The 26,926-nt window shown below is 47.9% G+C and overlaps 1 protein-coding gene across 1 annotated transcript in view; it reads right to left on the bottom strand.

Moving 5' to 3' along the window:
- Positions 1-26,926, bottom strand: part of dmd (dystrophin) — a 290,129-nt gene that overhangs the window by 110,552 nt on the left and 152,651 nt on the right. The window contains exons 29-42 of the mRNA XM_071330767.1: positions 24,783-24,944; positions 20,861-20,971; positions 20,244-20,417; positions 18,875-19,030; positions 18,430-18,600; positions 16,555-16,734; positions 15,529-15,651; positions 14,351-14,521; positions 13,828-13,953; positions 13,139-13,273; positions 12,764-12,916; positions 11,251-11,421; positions 3,238-3,360; positions 2,920-3,092 (exon numbers count right to left, since the gene is read on the bottom strand). Coding sequence (XP_071186868.1) covers positions 2,920-3,092; positions 3,238-3,360; positions 11,251-11,421; positions 12,764-12,916; positions 13,139-13,273; positions 13,828-13,953; positions 14,351-14,521; positions 15,529-15,651; positions 16,555-16,734; positions 18,430-18,600; positions 18,875-19,030; positions 20,244-20,417; positions 20,861-20,971; positions 24,783-24,944 — 2,129 coding nt within the window. The remainder of the gene's footprint in view (positions 1-2,919; positions 3,093-3,237; positions 3,361-11,250; positions 11,422-12,763; positions 12,917-13,138; positions 13,274-13,827; positions 13,954-14,350; positions 14,522-15,528; positions 15,652-16,554; positions 16,735-18,429; positions 18,601-18,874; positions 19,031-20,243; positions 20,418-20,860; positions 20,972-24,782; positions 24,945-26,926) is intronic.

Below are 26,926 nucleotides of genomic sequence, written 5' to 3'. Positions count from 1 at the left end.
GCCCTCCCTCGTCTCCTAGTTAAACAGCTAACACCTGGCGTCTCCCCATGAGGAGGGTTGGCCCTCCCTCGTCCCCTAGTTAAACAGCTAACACCTGGCGTCTCCCCATGAGGAGGGTTGGCCCTCCCTCGTCTCCTAGTTAAACAGCTAACACCTGGCGTCTCCCCATGAGGAGGGTTGGCCCTCCCTCGTCTCCTAGTTAAACAGCTAACACCTGGCGTCTCCCCATGAGGAGGGTTGGCCCTCCCTCGTCCCCTAGTTAAACAGCTAACACCTGGCGTCTCCCCATGAGGAGGGTTGGCCACCCCTCGTCTCCTAGTTAAACAGCTAACACCTGGCGTCTCCCCATGAGGAGGGTTGGCCCTCCCTCGTCTCCTAGTTAAACAGCTAACACCTGGTGTCTCCCCATGAGGAGGGTTGGCCCTCCCTCGTCTCCTAGTTAAACAGCTAACACCTGGCGTCTCCCCATGAGGAGGGTTGGCCCTCCCTCGTCTCCTAGTTAAACAGCTAACACCTGGCGTCTCCCCATGAGGAGGGTTGGCCCTCCCTCGTCTCCTAGTTAAACAGCTAACACCTGGCGTCTCCCCATGAGGAGGGTTGGCCCTCCCTCGTCCCCTAGTTAAACAGCTAACACCTGGCGTCTCCCCATGAGGAGGGTTGGCCACCCCTCGTCTCCTAGTTAAACAGCTAACACCTGGCGTCTCCCCATGAGGAGGGTTGGCCACCCCTCGTCCCCTAGTTAAACAGCTAACACCTGGTGTCTCCCCATGAGGAGGGTTGGCCCTCCCTCGTCTCCTAGTTAAACAGCTAACACCTGGCGTCTCCCCATGAGGAGGGTTGGCCACCCCTCGTCTCCTAGTTAAACAGCTAACACCTGGCGTCTCCCCATGAGGAGGGTTGGCCACCCCTCGTCTCCTAGTTAAACAGCTCACACCTGGCGTCTCCCCATGAGGAGGGTTGGCCACCCCTCGTCCCCTAGTTAAACAGCTAACACCTGGTGTCTCCCCATGAGGAGGGTTGGCCCTCCCTCGTCTCCTAGTTAAACAGCTAACACCTGGCGTCTCCCCATGAGGAGGGTTGGCCACCCCTCGTCTCCTAGTTAAACAGCTAACACCTGGCGTCTCCCCATGAGGAGGGTTGGCCACCCCTCGTCTCCTAGTTAAACAGCTAACACCTGGCGTCTCCCCATGAGGAGGGTTGGCCACCCCTCGTCCCCTAGTTAAACAGCTAACACCTGGCGTCTCCCCATGAGGAGGGTTGGCCCTCCCTCGTCCCCTAGTTAAACAGCTAACACCTGGTGTCTCCCCATGAGGAGGGTTGGCCACCCCTCGTCCCCTAGTTAAACAGCTAACACCTGGTGTCTCCCCATGAGGAGGGTTGGCCACCCCTCGTCCCCTAGTTAAACAGCTAACACCTGGCGTCTCCCCATGAGGAGGGTTGGCCCTCCCTCGTCTCCTAGTTAAACAGCTAACACCTGGCGTCTCCCCATGAGGAGGGTTGGCCCTCCCTCGTCTCCTAGTTAAACAGCTAACACCTGGCGTCTCCCCATGAGGAGGGTTGGCCCTCCCTCGTCCCCTAGTTAAACAGCTAACACCTGGCGTCTCCCCATGAGGAGGGTTGGCCACCCCTCGTCTCCTAGTTAAACAGCTAACACCTGGCGTCTCCCCATGAGGAGGGTTGGCCACCCCTCGTCCCCTAGTTAAACAGCTAACACCTGGCGTCTCCCCATGAGGAGGGTTGGCCCTCCCTCGTCTCCTAGTTAAACAGCTAACACCTGGCGTCTCCCCATGAGGAGGGTTGGCCACCCCTCGTCTCCTAGTTAAACAGCTAACACCTGGCGTCTCCCCATGAGGAGGGTTGGCCACCCCTCGTCTCCTAGTTAAACAGCTCACACCTGGCGTCTCCCCATGAGGAGGGTTGGCCACCCCTCGTCCCCTAGTTAAACAGCTAACACCTGGTGTCTCCCCATGAGGAGGGTTGGCCCTCCCTCGTCTCCTAGTTAAACAGCTAACACCTGGCGTCTCCCCATGAGGAGGGTTGGCCACCCCTCGTCTCCTAGTTAAACAGCTAACACCTGGCGTCTCCCCATGAGGAGGGTTGGCCACCCCTCGTCTCCTAGTTAAACAGCTAACACCTGGCGTCTCCCCATGAGGAGGGTTGGCCACCCCTCGTCCCCTAGTTAAACAGCTAACACCTGGCGTCTCCCCATGAGGAGGGTTTGCCCTCCCTCGTCCCCTAGTTAAACAGCTAACACCTGGTGTCTCCCCATGAGGAGGGTTGGCCACCCCTCGTCCCCTAGTTAAACAGCTAACACCTGGTGTCTCCCCATGAGGAGGGTTGGCCACCCCTCGTCCCCTAGTTAAACAGCTAACACCTGGTGTCTCCCCATGAGGAGGGTTGGCCACCCCTCGTCCCCTAGTTAAACAGCTAACACCTGGTGTCTCCCCATGAGGAGGGTTGGCCACCCCTCGTCCCCTAGTTAAACAGCTAACACCTGGCGTCTCCCCATGAGGAGGGTTGGCCACCCCTCGTCTCCTAGTTAAACAGCTCACACCTGGCGTCTCCCCATGAGGAGGGTTGGCCCTCCCTCGTCTCCTAGTTAAACAGCTAACACCTGGCGTCTCCCCATGAGGAGGGTTGGCCCTCCCTCATCTCCTAGTTAAACAGCTAACACCTGGTGTCTCCCCATGAGGAGGGTTGGCCACCCCTCGTCCCCTAGTTAAACAGCTCACACCTGGTGTCTCCCCATGAGGAGGGTTGGCCCTCCCTCGTCCCCTAGTTAAACAGCTCACACCTGGTGTCTCCCCATGAGGAGGGTTGGCCCTCCCTGGTCTAGTTTGTCTTCCCCTGTTGACCCAGTCCTTCCTGTCCAGAGTTAGTAACCCCAGTGTGTCCCCAATAGATTCCCATTATTTCTACCTGAGCCTGTCCAGGTACAGCTTGTTGACTTTGTCCCAGTTAGTGTTGAGCAGCAGAGCTGTCTCCTGGACCCTGGTGCTCTCTGCTGGAGTAGCGATGGCCACCACCTCCTCTCTCCTGGCTAGAGCGCCCTCTACAGGGGGGCGGAGGTTCTTCAGATTCACCTTCACCTCCTGAGACACAGGGACGTAGGCAGACAGGCACGCACACACACATACATACACAAACACACATATGTTAACCACACACACACACAAGTACATATACACGGTTGAAACCAACAGTATGAAACACACACACACACACACGCACACTGACCTGAAGGCACTGTCCCTGCTGGGGTAGGTTGTAGAAGACGGCCTGCCAGTACTCAGGAGAGTTCAGTTGGAAGTCTGTCTCAGAGACGGAACGCAGCAGGGTCTGCAGCTCTCCCAGGTACTCCTACACACGCACACGCACACACACACATGCTCAATTATAACTAAACAATAACCCCAAAGTCATTCTGAACTACACAAACTATACAATATTAAACAACACTAAACACAAAGCTTTCTATTACTGATAGATCCTCATCAGATGATATTCCTACTGGGGTCAGGAGTTGTTCTGGTACTTGGTCAGGAAAACCTCCTTGCCCTACCACTATATGCTGTAGATACCTTCACAGAGGGGTTAGGCTACCTACCACTATATACTGTAGATACCTTCACAGAGGGGGTAGGCTACCTACCACTATATACTGTAGATACCTTCACAGAGGGGGTAAGGTTCCCTACCACTATATACTGTAGATACCTTCACAGAGGGGTAGGTTACCTACCTCTATATACTGTAGATACCTTCACAGAGGGGGTAGGCTACCTACCACTATATACTGTAGATACCTTCACAGAGGGGTTAGGTTACCTACCACTATATAGTGTAGATACCTTCACAGAGGGGTTAGGCTACCTACCACTATATACTGTAGATACCTTCACAGAGGGGGTAAGGTTCCCTACCACTATATACTGTAGATACCTTCACAGAGGGGTTAGGCTACCTACCACTATATACTGTAGATACCTTCACAGAGGGGGTAAGGTTCCATACCACTATATACTGTAGATACCTTCACAGAGGGGTTAGGCTACCTACCACTATATACTGTAGATACCTTCACAGAGGGGGTAAGGTTCCCTACCACTATATACTGTAGATACCTTCACAGAGGGGTTAGGTTACCTACCACTATATACTGTAGATACCTTCACAGAGGGGGTAGGCTACCTACCACTATATACTGTAGATACCTTCACAGAGGGGGTAAGGTTCCCTACCACTATATACTGTAGTTACCTTCACAGAGGGGGTAGGCTACCTACCACTACATACTGTAGATACCTTCACAGAGGGGGTAAGGTTCCCTACCACTATATACTGTAGATACCTTCACTGAGGGGGTAAGGTTCCCTACCACTATATACTGTAGATACCTTCACAGAGTGGGTAAGGTTCCCTACCATTACATACTGTAGATACCTTCACAGAGGGGGTAAGGTACCCTACCACTACATACTGTAGATACCTTCACAGAGGGGGTAAGGTTCCCTACCACTATATACTGTAGATACCTTCACAGAGGGGGTAAGGTGCCCTACCACTATATACTGTAGATACCTTCACAGAGGGTTGAGTCAAGACAGTGTTTGTTGTCCTGTGCTGTGTTCTAGTACAACACCTCTCTAATCCCTCACTATCTCTTTACATTATTTATCTTTAAAAATATATATTTTCATTCAGTTTTTACACTCCTTCCTGGACATTAACATAAGACGCAGTAACTCATAACTCTCTCTCCTGTCCTTAAGTGTTCTTCTGAATTACTTCCATGACTCATATGAGACACTTTATCTGGGAATATCACATTCTTACACGGAACCTTAATGTTGTCAACGATTTTTCATCCGTTGGAAACTTTCCACTTCCACAGCACCTATATAGAACTTGTATAATGAAATTCACAACCTTGTCCCGATATTGATTCAGCAGTCTTGTTGTAAAAATAGAAATGGATAAACATGAAGAGGTCAGAGTGAGAGTATTGAACCTTTAAATGTGAGTAAATACTAAAGAAAAGGTTGAATTAGAGAGAGAGAAAGGAGGATAGACAACCTGATATAATGTGTTGGTTATAGAAACCTGAGTAAATACTGAAGAACAGGGAGAAAGGTGATTGAGGACACTGGTGTCGGTAAAGTTCATTTAGAGTCTGACAGACAGAGCAGAAGAGGGTTTAATGAGCCAGTCAGTAGTGTTTAATCCATCCTTTCATAAACACAGTTCGTTACTCAGTCTAGATCATTGGCTTATGCCTGATTCACACGTGGATTTGTCAAATGTACAGAACACAGCGGGGTGTAAAAGGTACAGTTAAATGCTTGATTGTGTCCCTGTGGTTGTGCCTTTCCTGTATATATTGTGTGTATTGCTCTTAATTGTAACCCAATGGAAGTCATCCAACAATCCCATCATGCACATAACAGCGTTGCCCAGAACTTCACAACAGCACTTCAACTCACCTTGAGCCCAGATACAACAACATCAAGACATCTCACCTCTTATGTCGGCTCTGTTTCTCAATGATCAGAAATGGATCACGTTGTGGTTTGACAGGCACGAAGACGTGCGTTGTGTGTTAAGAGTTATGTTAAAGTTAGCCTGGTTCCAACCAGTCAGCTACACAACACCATCAGATCTGGAACCAGGCTATGGCAGAGTAGGGTCAGTCATGAGGACAGAGTGACAGTAGTCATAGGTCTATACCGCGTAAATACAGTGGGATTTCACAGTAAATACCTGGTCATTTGTATTTGTATTTATTATGGATCCCCAGTATTATGGATCCCCATTATTATGGATCCCCATTATTATGGATCCCCATTATTATGGATCCCCATTAGTACAGGAAGTGTAGGGGTCATTGACGTACCGTGACAGAAACAGCCACCATAGTGTTCATGTGTGTTCACTGTTGATACTGTATGCCTTGACAAATATTGCATAGACAGACGTAGACTACATGTGGGTTTGTCTTGTTTTGTGGTCTACTGATGCTTGTCTTGTTTTGTGGTCTACTGATGCCTGTCTTGTTTTGTGGTCTACTGATGCTTGTCTTGTTTTGTGGTCTACTGATGCTTGTCTTGTTTTGTGGTCTACTGATGTTTGTCTTGTTTTGTGGTCTACTGATGCCTGTCTTGTTTTGTGGTCTACTGATGCTTGTCTTGTTTTGTGGTCTACTGATGCTTGTCTTGTTTTGTGGTCTACTGATGCCTGTCTTGTTTTGTGGTCTACTGATGCTTGTCTTGTTTTGTGGTCTACTGATGCTTGTCTTGTTTTGTGGTCTACTGATGCTTGTCTTGTTTTGTGGTCTACTGATGCTTGTCTTGTTTTGTGGTCTACTGATGCTTGTCTTGTTTTGTGGTCTACTGATGCCTGTCTTGTTTTGTGGTCTACTGATGCTTGTCTTGTTTTGTGGTCTACTGATGCTTGTCTTGTTTTGTGGTCTACTGATGCCTGTCTTGTTTTGTGGTCTACTGATGCCTGTCTTGTTTTGTGGTCTACTGATGCTTGTCTTGTTTTGTGGTCTACTGATGCTTGTCTTGTTTTGTGGTCTACTGATGCCTGTCTTGTTTTGTGGTCTACTGATGCTTGTCTTGTTTTGTGGTCTACTGATGCTTGTCTTGTTTTGTGGTCTACTGATGCCTGTCTTGTTTTGTGGTCTACTGATGCTTGTCTTGTTTTGTGGTCTACTGATGCCTGTCTTGTTTTGTGGTCTACTGATGTTTGTCTTGTTTTGTGGTCTACTGATACTTGTCTTGTTTTGTGGTCTACTGATGCCTGTCTTGTTTTGTGGTCTACTGATGCCTGTCTTGTTTTGTGGTCTACTGATGCTTGTCTTGTTTTGTGGTCTACTGATGCTTGTGACGGATGTTTTAAAAGCAGCCAAATGTCCCTATGATCCAACACACATGACTAAACCCACTCCTCCACACCAATCCAATGTTTCATTCATCAGCCCTGCCACACAGGCAGGTAGTCATGTGTGTGGAGCCCTGTGTGAAGAGTTGAGTATGGTGCGTTTTCATTGGGTGACTGGATACATACATGGGGGTCATTGATTGGTTGTGACTCCAGACAGGGGTCAGGTGACTGTGATTGACACAACCCATGTTGATTGACAGGACATGCGGTGGTGATGTGAGGCAGGAAACCAGAAACATAACACAACAGAACAGCAAATCAGAGGCCAGGTGTGTAACATGCTGCTTCTTCACACACTGAGGGAAGGATGGAGGGATGAACACCTGGATGATGCAACTGAGGAGGAAAACTAGAAAACCCCCATTCAGTAATACTGTCTGAAGGCTACAGGTCATCATCCCCTCAGTAATACTGTCTGAAGGCTACAGGTCATCATCCCCTCAGTAATACTGTCTGAAGGCTACAGGTCATCATCCCCTCAGTAATACTGTCTGAAGGCTACATGTCATCATCCCCTCAGTAATACTGTCTGAAGGCTACATGTCATCATCCCCTCAGTAATACTGTCTGAAGGCTACATGTCATCATCCCCTCAGTAATACTGTCTGAAGGTTACATGTCATCATCCCCTCAGTAATACTGTCTGAAGGCTACAGGTCATCATCCCCTCAGTAATACTGTCTGAAGGCTACATGTCATCATCCCCTCAGTAATACTGTCTGAAGGCTACATGTCATCATCCCCTCAGTAATACTGTCTGAAGGTTACATGTCATCATCCCCTCAGTAATACTGTCTGAAGGCTACATGTCATCATCCCCTCAGTAATACTGTCTGAAGGCTACATGTCATCATCCCCTCAGTAATACTGTCTGAAGGCTACAGGTCATCATCCCCTCAGTAATACTGTCTGAAGGTTACATGTCATCATCCCCTCAGTAATACTGTCTGAAGGCTACATGTCATCATCCCCTCAGTAATACTGTCTGAAGGCTACATGTCATCATCCCCTCAGTAATACTGTCTGAAGGCTACAGGTCATCTAGTTGGCTTGGCTCTGGGGCCTTCAATAACTTGTTAACAGACCCTTGTTAAGAGAACTGCTAGCTGACTGGACTAGAATATACCTGCTGTCTGACTGGACTAGGATATACCTGCTGTCTGACTGGACTAGAATATACCTGCTGTCTGACTGGACTAGAATATACCTGCTGTCTGACTGTACTAGAATATACCTGCTGTCTGAATGGACTAGAATATACCTGCTGTCTCACTGGACTAGGATATACCTGCTGTCTGACTGGACTAGGATATACCTGCTGTCTGAATGGACTAGGATATACCTGCTGTCTGACTGGACTAGAATATACCTGCTATCTGACTGGACTACAATATACCTGCTGTCTGACTGGACTAGAATATACCTGCTGTCTGACTGGACTAGGATATACCTGCTGTCTGACTGGACTAGAATATACCTGCTGTCTGACTGGACTAGGATATACCTGCTGTCTGACTGGACTAGAATATACCTGCTGTCTGACTGGACTAGGATATACCTGCTGTCTGACTGGACTAGGATATACCTGCTGTCTGACTGGACTAGAATATACCTGCTGTCTGACTGGACTAGAATATACCTGCTGTCTGACTGGACTAGGAAATACCTGCTGTCTGACTGGACTAGGATATGCCTGCTGTCTGACTGGACTAGAATATACCTGCTGTCTGACTGGACTAGAATATACCTGCTGTCTGACTGGACTAGAATATACCTGCTATCTGACTGGACTAGAATATACCTGCTATCTGACTGGACTAGAATATACCTGCTGTCTGACTGGACTAGAATATACCTGCTGTCTGACTGGACTAGAATATACCTGCTGTCTGACTGGACTAGAATATACCTGCTGTCTGACTGGACTAGGATATACCTGCTGTCTGAATGGACTAGAATATACCTGCTGTCTCACTGGACTAGGATATACCTGCTGTCTGACTGGACTAGGATATACCTGCTGTCTGACTGGACTAGAATATACCTGCTGTCTGACTGGACTAGAATATACCTGCTGTCTGACTGGACTAGAATATACCTGCTGTCTGACTGGACTAGAATATACCTGCTGTCTGAATGGACTAGGATATACCTGCTGTCTGACTGGACTAGAATATACCTGCTATCTGACTGGACTACAATATACCTGCTGTCTGACTGGACTAGAATATACCTGCTGTCTGACTGGACTAGGATATACCTGCTGTCTGACTGGACTAGAATATACCTGCTGTCTGACTGGACTAGGATATACCTGCTGTCTGACTGGACTAGAATATACCTGCTGTCTGACTGGACTAGGATATACCTGCTGTCTGACTGGACTAGGATATACCTGCTGTCTGACTGGACTAGAATATGCCTGCTGTCTGACTGGACTAGAATATACCTGCTGTCTGACTGGACTAGGAAATACCTGCTGTCTGACTGGACTAGGATATGCCTGCTGTCTGACTGGACTAGAATATACCTGCTGTCTGACTGGACTAGAATATACCTGCTGTCTGACTGGACTAGAATATACCTGCTATCTGACTGGACTAGAATATACCTGCTATCTGACTGGACTAGAATATACCTGCTGTCTGACTGGACTAGAATATACCTGCTGTCTGACTGGACTAGAATATACCTGCTGTCTGACTGGACTAGAATATACCTGCTGTCTGACTGGACTAGAATATACCTGCTGTCTGACTGGACTAGAATATACCAGCTGTCTGACTGGACTAGAATATACCTGCTGTCTGACTGTACTAGAATATACCTGCTGTCTGACTGGACTAGAATATACCTGCTGTCTGACTGGACTAGGATATACCTGCTATCTGACTGGACTAGAATATACCTGCTATCTGACTGGACTAGAATATACCTGCTGTCTGACTGGACTAGAATATACCTGCTGTCTGACTGGACTAGAATATACCTGCTGTCTGACTGGACTAGAATATACCTGCTGTCTGACTGGACTAGAATATACCTGCTGTCTGACTGGACTAGAATATACCTGCTGTCTGACTGGACTAGAATATACCTGCTGTCTGACTGTACTAGAATATACCTGCTGTCTGACTGGACTAGAATATACCTGCTGTCTGACTGGACTAGGATATACCTGCTATCTGACTGGACTAGAATATACCTGCTATCTGACTGGACTAGAATATACCTGCTGTCTGACTGGACTAGAATATACCTGCTGTCTGAATGGACTAGAATATATCTGCTGTCTGACTGGACTAGAATATACCTGCCGTCTGACTGGACTAGGATATACCTGCCGTCTGACTGGACTAGAATATGCCTGCTGTCTGACTGGACTAGGATATACCTGCTGTCTGACTGGACTAGGATATACCTGCTGTCTGACTGGACTAGGATATACCTGCTGTCTGACTGGACTAGGATATACCTGCTGTCTGACTGGACTAGAATATACCTGCTGTCTGACTGGACTAGGATATACCTGCTGTCTGACTGGACTAGAATATACCTGCTGTCTGACTGGACTAGGATATACCTGCTGTCTGACTGGACTAGGATATACCTGCTGTCTGACTGGACTAGAATATACCTGCTGTCTGACTGGACTAGAATATACCTGCTGTCTGACTGGACTAGGATATACCTGCTGTCTGAATGGACTAGAATATACCTGCTGTCTGACTGGACTAGGATATACCTGCTGTCTGACTGGACTAGGATATACCTGCTGTCTGACTGGACTAGAATATACCTGCTGTCTGACTGGACTAGAATATACCTGCTGTCTGACTGGACTAGAAGAGACAGGTTAACTACATCATATGTGTGTCTGGTGTTTGCATCACACTCATTCAGGAGCCCTTTATTTAATGTTGATATTGATATTCACTGATTGATATTAGTTGATTGATATTTGTCTTTCCTATTTGATTAATTGATCAGTGACTTCACTGACAGCTCAATCCCACGGTTAACCTACTGGTTAGAGGCAGCAGGTTATAGTTAGTAGTTAGTTTGTAGTAGCTAGCGGGCAGAGGTAAGTTGGCACCAGGGAATGCTTTCAATTCCAATCAATTGAGAAAGTAAACCAAATTCCAATTCCAAATGTTCCTCATTGAAAAGCATTGAAGAGAATTGGAATTGGAATTTCAGTGTACTTCCTGAATTCAACAGGATTTAAATGGAATTGAACCCAACCCTGGTTGTCACGGGACAAGTTGGCACGGGGCAGATTGGCACGGGGCAGGGGGAACTCACACTTTGTCGGCGGTAGGGGGTGAATTTAGCCTCCACCTCCTGCCAGCGCGTGTTGAGCTGGAGGAGGCGGGGCTGCACCAGCGAGGTCGCCCCTGCGTCTGACAGCGCTTTGGCCAATCCCTGCACCTCTTTCAGATCCTCACTCTTCTCATCGAACTCTGAGCCAATCTCCTAGTGGACGGGACAAAACCAGCCAGAGTCACACCCAGGGGGAAAACCAGTCACACACACACACACACACACACACACACACACACACACACACACACACACACACACACACACACACACACACACACACACACACACACACACACACACACACACACACACACACACACACACACACACACACACACACACACACACACACACACACACACACCATTCTCCCCAGAAAGAGGAGGAACCATCTACTCTTTCCAGTTAGATCAGGGAAATGAAGAGAGAGAAGATTCACAATAAGAGTCTGTCTGGTTTCTTCTGGTATAGACTTTAATAAATGTGTAAAATCCTCCCGTAGAGGGCAGGGCAGAAAAGAAGCGGTGAAATGAGCGGACAGGCAGAAAGACAGACAGACTGAAAGACAGACTGAAAGACAGACTGGAAGACAGAAAGACAGACTGGAAGACAGACAGACAGACATCTAGTGCTGGTAGTTTCAGGTACAGGTGAGAATGACAGGTGACTCTCAAGAGGAGTTCAGTTTAGCGGAATGTCATTTTGATCACCTGGAACAAAGACACACACACACTGTCAGATTACACTCAGAGAAATACATATTTAAACTGAAAGGAGAAGAGACACAGAAAGAGAGGAGAAGAGAGACAGAAAGAGAGGAGAAGAGAGAGAGAAAGAGAGGAGAAAGAGACAGAAAGAGAGGAGAAGAGAGACAGAAAGAGAGGAGAAGAGAGAGAGAAAGAGAGGAGAAGAGAGACAGAAAGAGAGGAGAAGAGAGACAGAAAGAGAGGAGAAGAGAGAGAGAAAGAGAGGAGAAGAGAGACAGAACGAGAGGAGAAGAGAGAGAGAAAGAGAGGAGAAGAGAGACAGAAAGAGAGGAGAAGAGAGACAGAAAGAGAGGAGAAGAGAGAGACAGAAAGAGAGGAGAAGAGAGACAGAAAGAGAGGAGAAGAGAGACAGAACGAGAGGAGAAGAGAGACAGAAAGAGAGGAGAAGAGGGGCAGAAAAAGAGGAGAAGAGAGACAGAAAGAGAGGAGAAGAGAGACAGAAAGAGAGGAGAAGAGAGACAGAAATAGAGGATAAGAGAGACAGAAAGAGAGGAGAAGAGAGACAGAAAGAGAGGAGAAGAGAGACAGAAAAAGAGGAGAAGAGAGACAGAAAGAGAGGAGAAGAGAGAGATAAAGAGAAGAAGAGAGACAGAAAGAGAGGAGAAGAGAGACAGAAAGAGAGGAGAAGAGAGACAGAAAGAGAGGAGAAGAGAGAGAGACAGCTAGATCAGAGTGAGATATAAGGGGAGAGACAGATATAGAGACAGGAAGAGACAGGGTTTCACCTTAACCCTCTGTTCCTCTGCTGGATCAGGAAGTTCAGCCACGCTCCTCTCAATGTCGTCCAGCCACTGGAGAAGGTCATCAGTCTTCCTACGGTACTGGTACCACTGGGGGGCTATCGCCAGGGCCTTCCTCCTCCTCACACCACGCAGGTCCTACACACACACACACACACACACACACACACACACACACACACACACACACACACACACACACACACACACACACACACACACACACACACACACACACACACACACACACACACACACACACACACACACACACACACACAATCAGGTGAACTAATGATAGAATGGTACAAAATTATATTTTTCTCAATGTTGTCATTATTCCAAGACTGTATTCTGCACCATGACACTGTTGTATTTAGTGTTGAGCTGATTGTGCTTGATTCTGATCTGTTCTTTCTTGTCCAGGTCTGGAACTCTCCTCTGTAGCTTCTGTCCTTTCAGCAGCAGCTCCTTCACTGCCCCCTCCTCACAGTTCTACAACAGAGACAAGAGCCAGAAAGAGAGATGGGGGGGATCAGGGGGAGAGATAGAGAGGGAGAGGGGAGAGAAGGGGGGAGAGAGATGGGGGAGAGAGAGGGGAAGAGAATGTGTGTGAAAGAGAGAGAGAGAGAAAGAGATATGTAGACATTACTTGAATGAAAGAACAAAAATAGAACATAATAGAACAGAATAGAATATAACAGCATAAAATATAACAGAATAGAACAGAATAGAATACAACAGAATAGAATAGAACAGAATAGAATAGAACAGAATGGAACAGAACAGAATGGAACAGAACAGAATAGAACAGAATAGAACAGAATAGAACAGAATAGAACAGAATAGAACAGAATAGAATGGAACAGAACAGAATAGAACAGAATATAACAGAATAGAATAGAACAGAATAGAATAGAACAGAATAGAACAGAATAGAACAGAACAGAATAGAATAGAACAGAATAGAACAGAATAGAACAGAATAGAATAGAACCGAATAGAATAGAACAGAATAGAACAGAACAGAATAGAAGCGTGTGTGTTACCCCGTCCTGTCCTGTGAAATCTTCCTCCTTGAGGTTCTCTCCCTGTTTCTCTTCTTCCTCCAGCAGGTCCAGCCAGATCTTAGCTTCACTGTGGAACTGCTCCACTTCCACTGCTGATGCTGCAGCCTACACACACACACACACACACACACACACACACACACACACACACACACACACACACACACACACACACACACACACACACACACACACACACACACACACACACACACACACACACACACACACACACACACACACACACACACACACACACACACACAATCATGTAACCTTTGCACTTTGCACTTTGCACTTTTGTGCATCATGGCCTTAAAAAATCACTAAGATATTTTTCCATTTGAGAATCTTGTTTGATTGTTTCTACAGGATCTCTTCTTGTCATTTAACACACAGGACAGTAGAGGATAGAGAGAGATGTTTTCAAAAGGCACTGAATTCATAAGGCCTTCTTGGTTTTGCAATGAAAAGGCTTTGTTAGAGGGTAGGGGGTCAGTACCTGTCCTGCAGTGATGCGCTGTGCGATGCTGTCAAAGCGCTGGTTGAGCTTTTCCAGTTTGGGCCACAGCTGTGCCTGGCAGTGTTCCCCACGAGTACCCAGCAGACCCCGGCCTAGCACCCGCACCGCCTCCACCTTACCATGCATCACCTCCAAGTCCCCACGCAGACCCTGAGAAACACACCATCAATATACACACACACAGACACACCGTCATTATACACACATACACACACCGTCATTATACACACATACACACACACACACACACACAATCACACACACACACACAACAACAACCCAGCCAAGAGACATTGAGGACAGGAGTGTTGTGTACCTTGAGGACAGGTGTGTTGTGTACCTTGAGGACAGGTGTGTTGTGTACCTTGAGGACAGGGTCGTTGTGTACCTTGAGGACAGGGTCGTTGTGTACCTTGAGGACAGGGTCGTTGTGTACCTTGAGGACAGGTGTGTTGTGTACCTTGAGGACAGGTGTGTTGTGTACCTTGAGGACAGGGTCGTTGTGTACCTTGAGGACAGGTGTGTTGTGTACCTTGAGGACAGGTGTGTTGTGTACCTTGAGGACAGGTGTGTTGTGTACCTTGAGGACAGGTGTGTTGTGTACCTTGAGGACAGGTGTGTTGTGTACCTTGAGGACAGGTGTGTTGTGTACCTTGAGGACAGGGTCGTTGTGTACCTTGAGGACAGGTGTGTTGTGTACCTTGAGGACAGGTGTGTTGTGTACCTTGAGGACAGGTGTGTTGTGTACCTTGAGGACAGGTGTGTTGTGTACCTTGAGGACAGGGACGTTGTGTACCTTGAGGACAGGTGTGTTGTGTACCTTGAGGACAGGGTCGTTGTGTACCTTGAGGACAGGTGTGTTGTGTACCTTGAGGACAGGTGTGTTGTGTACCTTGAGGACAGGTGTGTTGTGTACCTTGAGGACAGGTGTATTGTGTACCTTGAGGACAGGTGTGTTGTGTACCTTGAGGACAGGGTCGTTGTGTACCTTGAGGACAGGTGTATTGTGTACCTTGAGGACAGGTGTGTTGTGTACCTTGAGGACAGGGTGTGTTGTGTACCTTGAGGACAGGTGTGTTGTGTACCTTGAGGACAGGTGTGTTGTGTACCTTGAGGACAGGTGTGTTGTGTACCTTGAGGACAGGTGTGTTGTGTACCTTGAGGACAGGGTCGTTGGGTCCCTGGTTCTCTATCTGGTCCATCTCTTTCTCTGCTCCCTCCATCCACTCCTTTATCACCTTCATATTCACATCCAATGTCTCCACCTGGCTCTGGTAGTCCTGTGGGGTGTGTGTGTGTGTGTGTGTGTGTGTGTGTGTGTGTGTGTGTGTGTGTGTGTGTGTGTGTGTGTGTGTGTGTGTGTGTGTGTGTGTGTGTGTGTGTGTGTGTGTGTGTGTGTGTGTGTGTGTGTGTGTGTGTGTGTGTGTGTGTGTGTGTGTGTGTGTGTGTGTGTGTGTGTGAATGCAGCACAGCGTTAGAAGCAGTCCCCTACTACAGTGTGTGTATATAACAATGGAACCATAGTGTTTCTACTGTAGACAGACAGACACAGTAACATTCACTAGGTGATGAACTATGCATCCTGATACACTGTGTTCCTCCCTTTAACCATAACAGAGAGACAACAGACACAACAGGGACTCAGACAGACCTGAGACAGCTAGACCAGGCTGGGGACTCATGATAAGAGGAGGGAGAGACGGACAGACAGAGACAGAGACAGAGAGAGAGAGAGAGAGAGGGGGGGGGGCAGACACAGACAGAGACAGAGACAGAGAGAGGGGGGGGGGGGGCCAGACAGAGACAGAGAGAGAGAGAGAGGCGGGACAGACAGAGCCAGAGAGAGAGAGAGAGGGGGACAGACAGAGACAGAGAGAGAGAGAGGGGGGGGGGGGGGCAGACAGAGACAGAGACAGAGACAGAGACAGAGAGAGAGAGGGGGGGCAGACAGAGACAGAGAGAGAGAGAGAGGGGGGGGCAGACAGAGACAGAGAGAGAGAGAGAGGCGGGACAGACAGAGCCAGAGAGAGAGAGAGAGGGGGGACAGACAGAGACAGAGAGAGAGAGAGGGGGGGGGGGGGGGGGACAGACAGAGACAGAGACAGAGAGAGAGAGGGGGGGCAGACAGAGACAGAGAGAGAGAGAGGGGGGGGGGGCAGACAGAGACAGAGAGAGAGACTCACCAGCAGCAGCTTTAACCACTCCTCACTCCTGGAGGTGACAGCGACCCAGTTACAGTTGAGCAGCTGGACCTTGTCATCCACCAGGCTCTCCTGACCTCTCAGCACTGCCTTCAAGGCTTCAGCCAACTCCATTACAGCCTTTAACTGGGGAGCATGCTTCTCTGTCTGCTTCTGGGTTGCCTGGGGGAGAGAGGGAGGGAGGGGGGAAGAGGGGAGGGAGAGAAAGAGAGACAACACACTTAGGACATAACCCTAGCTTGTGTGGAGAGAGCCTGAGGACAGTAACCTGGAGGACAGAGGGACCCTATATAAGACACTAACCTGGAGGACAGAGGGACCCTATATAAGACACTAACCTGGAGGACAGAGGGACCCTATATAAGACACTAACCTGGAGGACAGAGGGACCCTATATAAGACACTAACCTGGAGGACAGAGGGACCCTATATAAGACAGTAACCTGGAGGACAGAGGGACCCTATATAAGACACTAACCTGGAGGACAGAGGGACCCTATATAAGACACTAACCTGGAGGACAGAGGGACCCTATATAAGACAGTAACCTGGAAGACAGAGGGACGGTTGTGACATAACACTGTAGGGAATTGTGACATTGTCTTGGAGGTTAATCACATGGAGGGGTGAAAGAAACAAATTGAGTCAAATCATTTTATGTTGAAGAGTGGAATCCAATCAGAGCCTGATGGAAGACGAGGAACACGACCCAGATAGATTATAGAGCATCAGCCTCCCATCTTCTCAGATGGACTGAAGGAGAAACACATCAGAGTGTTGACGGGCTGATGGAAATAGAAGCCTGTAAATTCACCAGACAATCAGCCGTTTGTTTACTGACAGCGAGCGTGTTGCTAGGCAACCAACCAGGCCATCTAGGAAAACAGACTGCGTCACAAATGGCAACCTATTCCCTTAACATGGGGACCCTGGTCTAAAGTAGTGCACTATATAGGGAACAGAGCCCTATGGTCCTGGTCTAAAGTAGTGCACTATATAGGGAACAGAGCCCTATGGTCCTGGTCTAAAGTAGTGCACTATATAGGGAACAGAGCCCTATGGTCCTGGTCTAAAGTAGTGCACTATATAGGGAACAGAGCCCTATGGTCCTGGTCTAAAGTAGTGCACTATATAGGGACTAGGGTGCCATCAGCAGCAGCAGAGAGAGTATACATTCAGAGCAGGTCTGACAGCCCTCTGACCTCCTTCCCCACTGAGATAACCACTGCCATTACACCACTTACACACCACCTTACTGGAGCTGGGAAACCACCAAACACAGGTGGAAATCACTACACGTGTCTGTGTGTGTGGGTCTGTCCCTACGTGTGTGTGGGTCTGTCCCTACGTGTGTGTGTGCGTGGGTCTGTCCCTACGTGTGTGTGTGTGCGTGGGTCTGTCCCTACGTGTGTGTGTGTGTGTGTGTGTGGGTCTGTCCCTAGTGTGTGTGTGTGGGTCTGTCCCTACGTGTGTGTGTGTGCGTGGGTCTGTCCCTACGTGTGTGTGTGTGGGTCTGTCCCTACGTGTGTGTGCGTGGGTCTGTCCCTACGTGTGTGTGTGTGGGTCTGTCCCTACGTGTGTGTGTGTGTGTGTGTGTGTGGGTCTGTCCCTACGTGTGTGTGCGTGGGTCTGTCCCTACGTGTGTGTGTGTGGGTCTGTCCCTACGTGTGTGTGTGTGTGGGTCTGTCCCTACGTGTGTGTGTGTGCGTGGGTCTGTCCCTACGTGTGTGTGTGTGGGTCTGTCCCTACGTGTGTGTGTGTGTGTGTGTGTGTGTGTGTGTGTGTGTGTGTGTGTGTGTGTGTGTGTGTGTGTGTGTGTGTGTGTGTGTGTGTGTGTGTGTGTGTTTGTCCTCCTACCTTGGCCCAGTCCAGCTCAGCCTCTAGATCACTGGGCATCCCCTCCACAGCAGACCGCCTAGTCAGCTCAGCGTCCGTAGCAGCTAGCCACTCTGTCAGGCTGTTCAACTCCTTACGCAGTTTCCTGGACAACTTCAGACTCTTCTCTAGTTCCTGTTTTCCCTCCGTCACCTGACAGACACAAACACACATCTCACAGATACCTGTCATTCACTTCTAATTTAATCATCTTCATCTAATCAATCACTCTGAATTCAATTCAATTCTTTTACATTGAAATAAACTTGATTTATTCCCCGACTTAAAAAAGCACCACCCCAAACAAAACCAATACACACCAAACTCCATCTCCCAGAATCCTTTGTGGCCAGTTAAACCAATCATTGGCTCTGTACGAGATGCAGTGGATTTAGGTTGAGGCGTGCTATTGGCTGATGCCACTGACCTGCGCGCCCAGTTGATTATAGAGCAGCTTGAGGGCAGTGAGTCTGTCGTCCAGCTCTTTAGGCTTCTCTGTCTGCTGTCTCTGAACGATCTGTCTTCCTGTCTTTATCACTGTCTCTACCTCCAACTTCACCTCACTCAAACTCTTATACAACTTCTGTATAGGAGGGGAGGAGAGGGAGGAGGGATGGGAGGAAGGGGGACAGGGAGAGAGAGGGAAGGAGGAGAGAGAGACAGAGAGAAGGAGGAGAGACAGAGAGAAGGAGGAGAGAGAGAGAGAAGGAGGAGAGAGGGAGGGAAGGAGGAGAGAGAGAGGGAGAGAGAGAGAGAGAGATAGAGAGAGAGAGAGAGAGTGGGAGGGAGGGAAGGAGGAGAGAGAGAGAGAGAGAGAGAGAGAGAGAGAGAGAGAGAGAGAGAGAGAGAGAGAGAGAGAGAGAGAGAGAGAGAGAGAGAGAGAGAGAGAGAGAGAGAGAGAGAGAGAGAGAGAGAGAGGGAGGAGAGAGAGAGAAGCACACTGTTAATAACACAATATTAAATCAGTCATGCACAGTTCTTGATCAAAAAAGGAGACTCCACTGTAAAGAAACAACTAATTTGAAAACAACATGATTTCAACTGTAATGAAATGTTTGGGGAAGAACCCTTTTGGAACCCTTTTTCAGACAGATAATCCCAAAAACAACCCATAGAAGACAACAACTAGAATGCAATCTGTGAGGCTAGAAATCTGAAACGAGCCCGGCCCTAGCAGGACTAGCAGGAATAGCAGGAACTAGCAGGAACCAGCAGGAACTAGCAGGAACCAGCAGGAACTAGCAGGAACCAGCAGGAACTAGCAGGAACTAGCAGGTACCAGCATGAACTAGCATGAACTAGCAGGAACCAGCAGGAACAGCAGGAACTAGCAGGTACCAGCAGGAACTAGCAGAAACCATCAGGAACCAGCAGGACTAGCAGGAACCAGCAGGAACCAACAGGACTAGCAGGAACCAGCAGGAACTACCAGGGACCAGCAGGAACCAGCAGGAACTAGCAGGAACTAGCAAGACTAGCAGGAAATAGCAGGAACCAGCAGGAACCAGCAGGAACTAGCAGGAACTAGCAGGACTAGTAGGAACTAGCAGAAACCATCAGGAACCAGCAGGAACCAGCAGGAACCAGCAGGAACCAGCAGGAACTAGCAGGTAACATCCCTACTCAGCAGGTGACATCACTACTCAGCAGGTGACATCCCTACTCAGCAGGTGACATCACTACTCAGCAGGTGACGTCACTACTCGGCAGGTGACATCACTACTCGGCAGGTGACATCACTACTCGGCAGGTGTTTTTCACTGCAGTGTGTGATTGATTACTGATTGATTACCCACCATGCATTGTTCCAACTGTGACTGCACCACGTCCTGTTCCACGCTGCGTATGTCCAACACCCCCAGCTGTGCCTTCACATCCCAGAGAACCCTCTCACACTCTGAGAGGCGCTGGTCGAAGTTCACAGGTTTCTGGAAGAGCCTGAACTTCACACACACCTCCTGGAGTTTCTTCTACAGGGGCATAAGAAAGATTTAAAAAAGAAATATGTATATATAGAGAGAGAGAAATAGAGAGAAAGAGAGAGAGAGTGAGAGAAAGAGAGAGAGAGTGAGAGAAAGAGAGAGAGAGAGAGAGAGAGAGAGAGAGAGAGAGAGAGAGAGAGAGAGAGAGAGAGAGAGAGAGAGAGAGAGAATGAGAGAGAGAGAGAATGAGAGAGAGACAGAGAGAGAGAGAGAGACACCGCCCTTGATGAGGATGTCATATTGATTTGCCTTGACATGCTTTGTGTGATATCGACAAGTCTAAAAACGTGACACTATGGATTTATTTGTGGACTGTGTGAAGATGCTGAGGTGTGTGTGTGTGTGTGTGTGTGTGTGTGTGTGTGTGTGTGTGTGTGTGTGTGTGTGTGTGTGTGTGTGTGTGTGTGTGTGTGTGTGTGTGTGTGTGTTACCTGTATCAGGTGGATCTGGGCTGCTACTCTCTCTGACTGGTCTCTCTCTGTATTCTTCTTCTTCATGTCTTCCAGAGTCGCCTCGTGACCATTCAGCTCTGTCTGGATCTTCTGTTCAAACACAACACAGCCAATCAGAACACACACACACACACACACACACACACACACACACACACACACACACACACACACATACTCAAATAAACACTCATTCCCATGCACCTCCATCCCTCTACCACATGGGGGAGGACAGCCTCAAGGATTGAGGAGAATTAAAGAGAGAAAATAACACAGAGAAACTCCACCAGTCTCATCTATTCTATGCTCTGTCCCCGTGTTCTGCTCTGTCCCCCGTGTTATGCTCTGTCCCCCGTGTTCTGCTCTGTCCCCCGTGTTCTGCTCTGTCCCCTGTGTTCTGCTCTGTCCCCCGTGTTCCGCTCTGTCCCCCGTGTTCTACTCCGTCCCCTGTGTTCTGCTCTGTCCCCCGTGTTCCGCTCTGTCCCCTGTGTTTTCCTCTGTCCCCTGTGTTCTGCTCTGTCCCCTGTGTTTTGCTCTGTCCCCCGTGTTCTGCTCTGTCCCCTGTGTTCTGCTCTGTCCCCCGTGTTCTGCTCTGTCCCCCGTGTTTTACTCTGTCCCCTGTGTTCTGCCCTGTCCCCTGTGTTCTGCTCAGCCTGTTTGGAGGTTCAGCTCTCTGGCATGTTTCTGTTTGGGTTCAGCTCTCTGGCATGTTTCTGTTTGGGTTCAGCTCTCTGGCATGTTTCTGTTTGGGTTCAGCTCTCTGGCATGTTTCTGTTTGGGTTCAGCTCTCTGGCATGTTTCTGATTGGGTTCAGCTCTCTGGCATGTTTCTGTTTGGGTTCAGCTCTCTGGCATGTTTCTGTTTGGGTTCAGCTCTCTGGCATGTTTCTGATTGGGTTCAGCTCTCTGGCATGTTTCTGTTTGAGTTCAGCTCTCTGGCATGTTTCTGATTGGAGGTTCAGCTCTCTGGCATGTTTCTGTTTGGGTTCAGCTCTCTGGCATGTTTCTGTTTGGGTTCAGCTCTATGGCATGTTTCTGTTTGGAGGTTCAGCTCTCTGGCATGTTTCTGTTTGGGTTCAGCTCTCTGGCATGTTTCTGTTTGGAGGTTCAGCTCTCTGGCATGTTTCTGTTTGGGTTCAGCTCTCTGGCATGTTTCTGATTGGGTTCAGCTCTCTGGCATGTTTCTGTTTGGAGGTTCAGCTCTCTGGCATGTTTCTGTTTGGAGGTTCAGCTCTCTGGCATGTTTTTGTTTGGGTTCAGCTCTCTGGCATGTTTCTGTTTGGAGGTTCAGCTCTCTGGCATGTTTCTGTTTGGGTTCAGCTCTCTGGCATGTTTCTGTTTGGGTTCAGCTCTCTGGCATGTTTCTGTTTGGGTTCAGCTCTCTGGCATGTTTCTGTTTGGAGGTTCAGCTCTCTGGCATGTTTCTGTTTGGGTTCAGCTCTCTGGCATGTTTCTGTTTGAGTTCAGCTCTCTGGCATGTTTCTGATTGGAGGTTCAGCTCTCTGGCATGTTTCTGTTTGGGTTCAGCTCTCTGGCATGTTTCTGTTTGGGTTCAGCTCTCTGGCATGTTTCTGTTTGGAGGTTCAGCTCTCTGGCATGTTTCTGTTTGGGTTCAGCTCTCTGGCATGTTTCTGTTTGGAGGTTCAGCTCTCTGGCATGTTTCTGTTTGGGTTCAGCTCTCTGGCATGTTTCTGTTTGGGTTCAGCTCTCTGGCATGTTTCTGTTTGAGTTCAGCTCTCTGGCATGTTTCTGATTGGAGGTTCAGCTCGCTGGCATGTTTCTGTTTGGGTTCAGCTCTCTGGCATGTTTCTGTTTGGGTTCAGCTCTCTGGCATGTTTCTGTTTGGAGGTTCAGCTCTCTGGCATGTTTCTGTTTGGGTTCAGCTCTCTGGCATGTTTCTGTTTGGAGGTTCAGCTCTCTGGCATGTTTCTGTTTGGGTTCAGCTCTCTGGCATGTTTCTGTTTGGGTTCAGCTCTCTGGCATGTTTCTGTTTAGAGGACTTCAAGGTGTTACAATTGCTCCCAGTCTCCACTACCATTGAAATCCCATAATTTTTATGTATCTCAACTCTAGTGTGTGTGTGTGTGTGTGTGTGTGTGTGTGTGTGTGTGTGTGTGTGTGTGTGTGTGTGTGTGTGTGTGTGTGTGTGTGTGTGTGTGTGTGTGTGTGTGTGTATGTAGTTAATCTCCCTCTCACTTACTCTCTTTCCAGTGTTCTGTTGTTCCATCATCTGTCAATGCCAACTCTACCGGCTGGGCTCTGTGTTACAGGGCTCTGTGTTACTGGGCTCTGTGTTACTGGGCTCTGTGTTACAGGGCTCTGTGTTACTGGGCTCTGTGTTACAGGGCTCTGTGTTACTGGGCTCTGTGTTACTGGGCTCTGTGTTACTGGGCTCTGTGTTACAGGGCTCTGTGTTACTGGGCTCTGTGTTACTGGGCTCTGTGTTACTGGGCTCTGTGTTACTGGGCTCTGTGTTACTGGGCTCTGTGTTACAGGGCTCTGTGTTACTGGGCTCTGTGTTACTGGGCTCTGTGTTACTGGGCTCTGTGTTACAGGGCTCTGTGTTACAGGGCTCTGTGTTACTGGGCTCTGTGTTACTGGGCTCTGTGTTACAGGGCTCTGTGTTACTGGGCTCTGTGTTACAGGGCTCTGTGTTACTGGGCTCTGTGTTACTGGGCTCTGTTACTGGGCTCTGTGTTACTGGGCTCTGTAGGACCCGGGAGGCGTTAGAGAAACATCTCCTCAATCTGGATTAGGTTTGGAGCTGGTCAGTGAACCGGTTTCAATAGGAGACCAGGACACAGAGACAGGAGCTCGATGACTAAAGAAGACAACGGCTGGAGGGAGAATGTCCATTGAGATACTAATAGTTCTACTGGCACACACACCACTAAAACACACACACACACCACTACAACACACACACACCACTACAACACACACACACCACTACAACACACACACACCACTACAACACACACACACACCACTACAACACACACACACCACTACAACACACACACACACCACTACAACACACACACACACCACTACAACACACACACACACACCACTACAACACACACACCACTACAACACACACACACACCACTACAACACACACACACACCACTACAACACACACACACACCACTACAACACACACACACACCACTACAACACACACACACCACTACAACACACACACACACCACTACAACACACACACACACACCACTACAACACACACACCCCACTACAACACACACACACACCACTACAACACACACACACACCACTACAACACACACACACCACTACAACACACACACACACCACTACAACACACACACACACACCACTACAACACACACACACACACCACTACAACACACACACCACTACAACACACACACACACCACTACAACACACACACACACCACTACAACACACACACACCACTACAACACACACACCCCACTACAACACACACACACACCACTACAACACACACACACACCACTACAACACACACACACCACTACAACACACACACACACCACTACAACACACACACACACCACTACAACACACACACACACACCACTACAACACACACACCACTACAACACACACACACACCACTACAACACTCACACACACACATACAAACACCACTCCAACACACACAAACACCACTCCAACACACACACACACCACTCCAACACACACACACACACACACACACACACACACACACACACACACACACACACACACACACACACACACACACACACACACACACACACACACACACACACACACACACACACACACACACACACACCCCTCCAACAACACCCCCTCTCCACAAACACCCTCCCAATCCCCCCCTAACCTGTGCCTCCTGTGGTATCTGTGCTGCGTCGATGTGGTCAGCGATGTAGGCAGACAGGTGGCGGTCGGTGGCGTCCAGAGAGTCATTGATGAGACGCAGCGTCTTGTCACTCTCCTGGGCCGACTGCACACTCCTCTCCAGCTGCTGCTGCCGACGAACCGCCTGAGAAACACACACAGAGACACACAGAGACACACAGAGAAAAACAGAGACACACAGAGACACACAGAGAAAAACAGAGAAAAACAGAGACACACAGAGACACACAGAGACACACAGAGACACACAGAGAAAAACAGAGACACAATTAGCAAAAAAACATAAGTGAAAGCTAAATTTAAGAGCAAAACAGGCAAACACACACACACACACACACACACACACACACACACACACACACACACACACACACACACACACACACACACACACACACACACACACACACACACACACACACACACACATACCCTCTTGAAGGATGGACTCATCAAACCAGGTCTGAAGGAGATGTAAACACACTTATTGTCCTAACGTTGGGTTTAACTAACGTTGCTCCTCGGTTGGGTTTAACTAACGTTGCTCCTCGGTTGGGTTTAACTAACGTTGCTCCTCGGTTGGGTTTAACTAACGTTGCTCCTCGGTTGGGTTTAACTAACGTTGCTCCTCGGTTGGGTTTAACTAACGTTGCTCCTCGGTTGGGTTTAACTAACGTTGCTCCTCGGTTGGGTTTAACTAACGTTGCTCCTCGGTTGGGTTTAACTAACGGAAACCTTTCACTGCTTGTGCTTCACACTGACGATGGCATCATTATCCCTCTCTCTCTGTGTGTGTGTGCAGGTGAGTCTCTCTAATCCCAGGGGCTAACAGTCTATGTATAGTCCTACTGATCCACAATAAACTCCTCCCTACCACCACTAATAAACTACTACTTACCACCACTAATAAACTACTACCTACCACCACTAATAAACTACTACCTACCACCACTAATAAACTACTATCTACCACCACTAATAAACTACTATCTACCACCACTAATAAACTACTACCTACCACCACTAATAAACTACTACCTACCACCACTAATAAACTACTACCTACCACCACTAATAAACTACCATCTACCACCACTAATAAACTACTATCTACCACCACTAATAAACTACTACCTACCACCACTAATAAACTACTACCTACCACCACTAATAAACTACTATCTACCACCACTAATAAACTACTATCTACCACCACTAATAAACTACTATCTACCATCACTAATAAACTACTATCTACCACCACTAATAAACTACTACCTACCACCACTAATAAACTACTATCTACCACCACTAATAAACTACTACCTACCACCACTAATAAACTACTACCTACCACCACTAATAAACTACTACCTACCACCACTAATAAACTACTATCTACCACCACTAATAAACTACTACCTACCACCACTAATAAACTACTATCTACCACCACTAATAAACTACTATCTACCACCACTAATAAACTACTATCTACCATCACTAATAAACTACTACCTACCACCACTAATAAACTACTATCTACCACCACTAATAAACTACTATCTACCACCACTAATAAACTACTACCTACCACCACTAATAAACTACTACCTACCACCACTAATAAACTACTATCTACCACCACTAATAAACTACTATCTACCACCACTAATAAACTACTACCTACCACCACTAATAAACTACTATCTACCACCACTAATAAACTACTATCTACCACCACTAATAAACTACTATCTACCACCACTAATAAACTACTACCTACCACCACTAATAAACTACCATTCACCACCACTAATAAACTACTACCTACCACCACTAATAAACTACTACCTACCACCACTAATAAACTACTATCTACCACCACTAATAAACTACTACCTACCACCACTAATAAACTACTACCTACCACCACTAATAAACTACTATCTACCACCACTAATAAACTACTACCTACCACCACTAATAAACTACTACCTACCACCACTAATAAACTACTATCTACCACCACTAATAAACTACTACCTACCACCACTAATAAACTACTACCTACCACCACTAATAAACTACTATCTACCACCACTA

Source organism: Salvelinus alpinus, chromosome 10 (genome assembly GCF_045679555.1).
Source record: "Salvelinus alpinus chromosome 10, SLU_Salpinus.1, whole genome shotgun sequence".
Lineage (NCBI taxonomy): Eukaryota > Metazoa > Chordata > Actinopteri > Salmoniformes > Salmonidae > Salvelinus > Salvelinus alpinus.
Note: the sequence above shows the minus strand (reverse complement) of the source record. Positions and strands in the feature narration are given on the sequence as shown.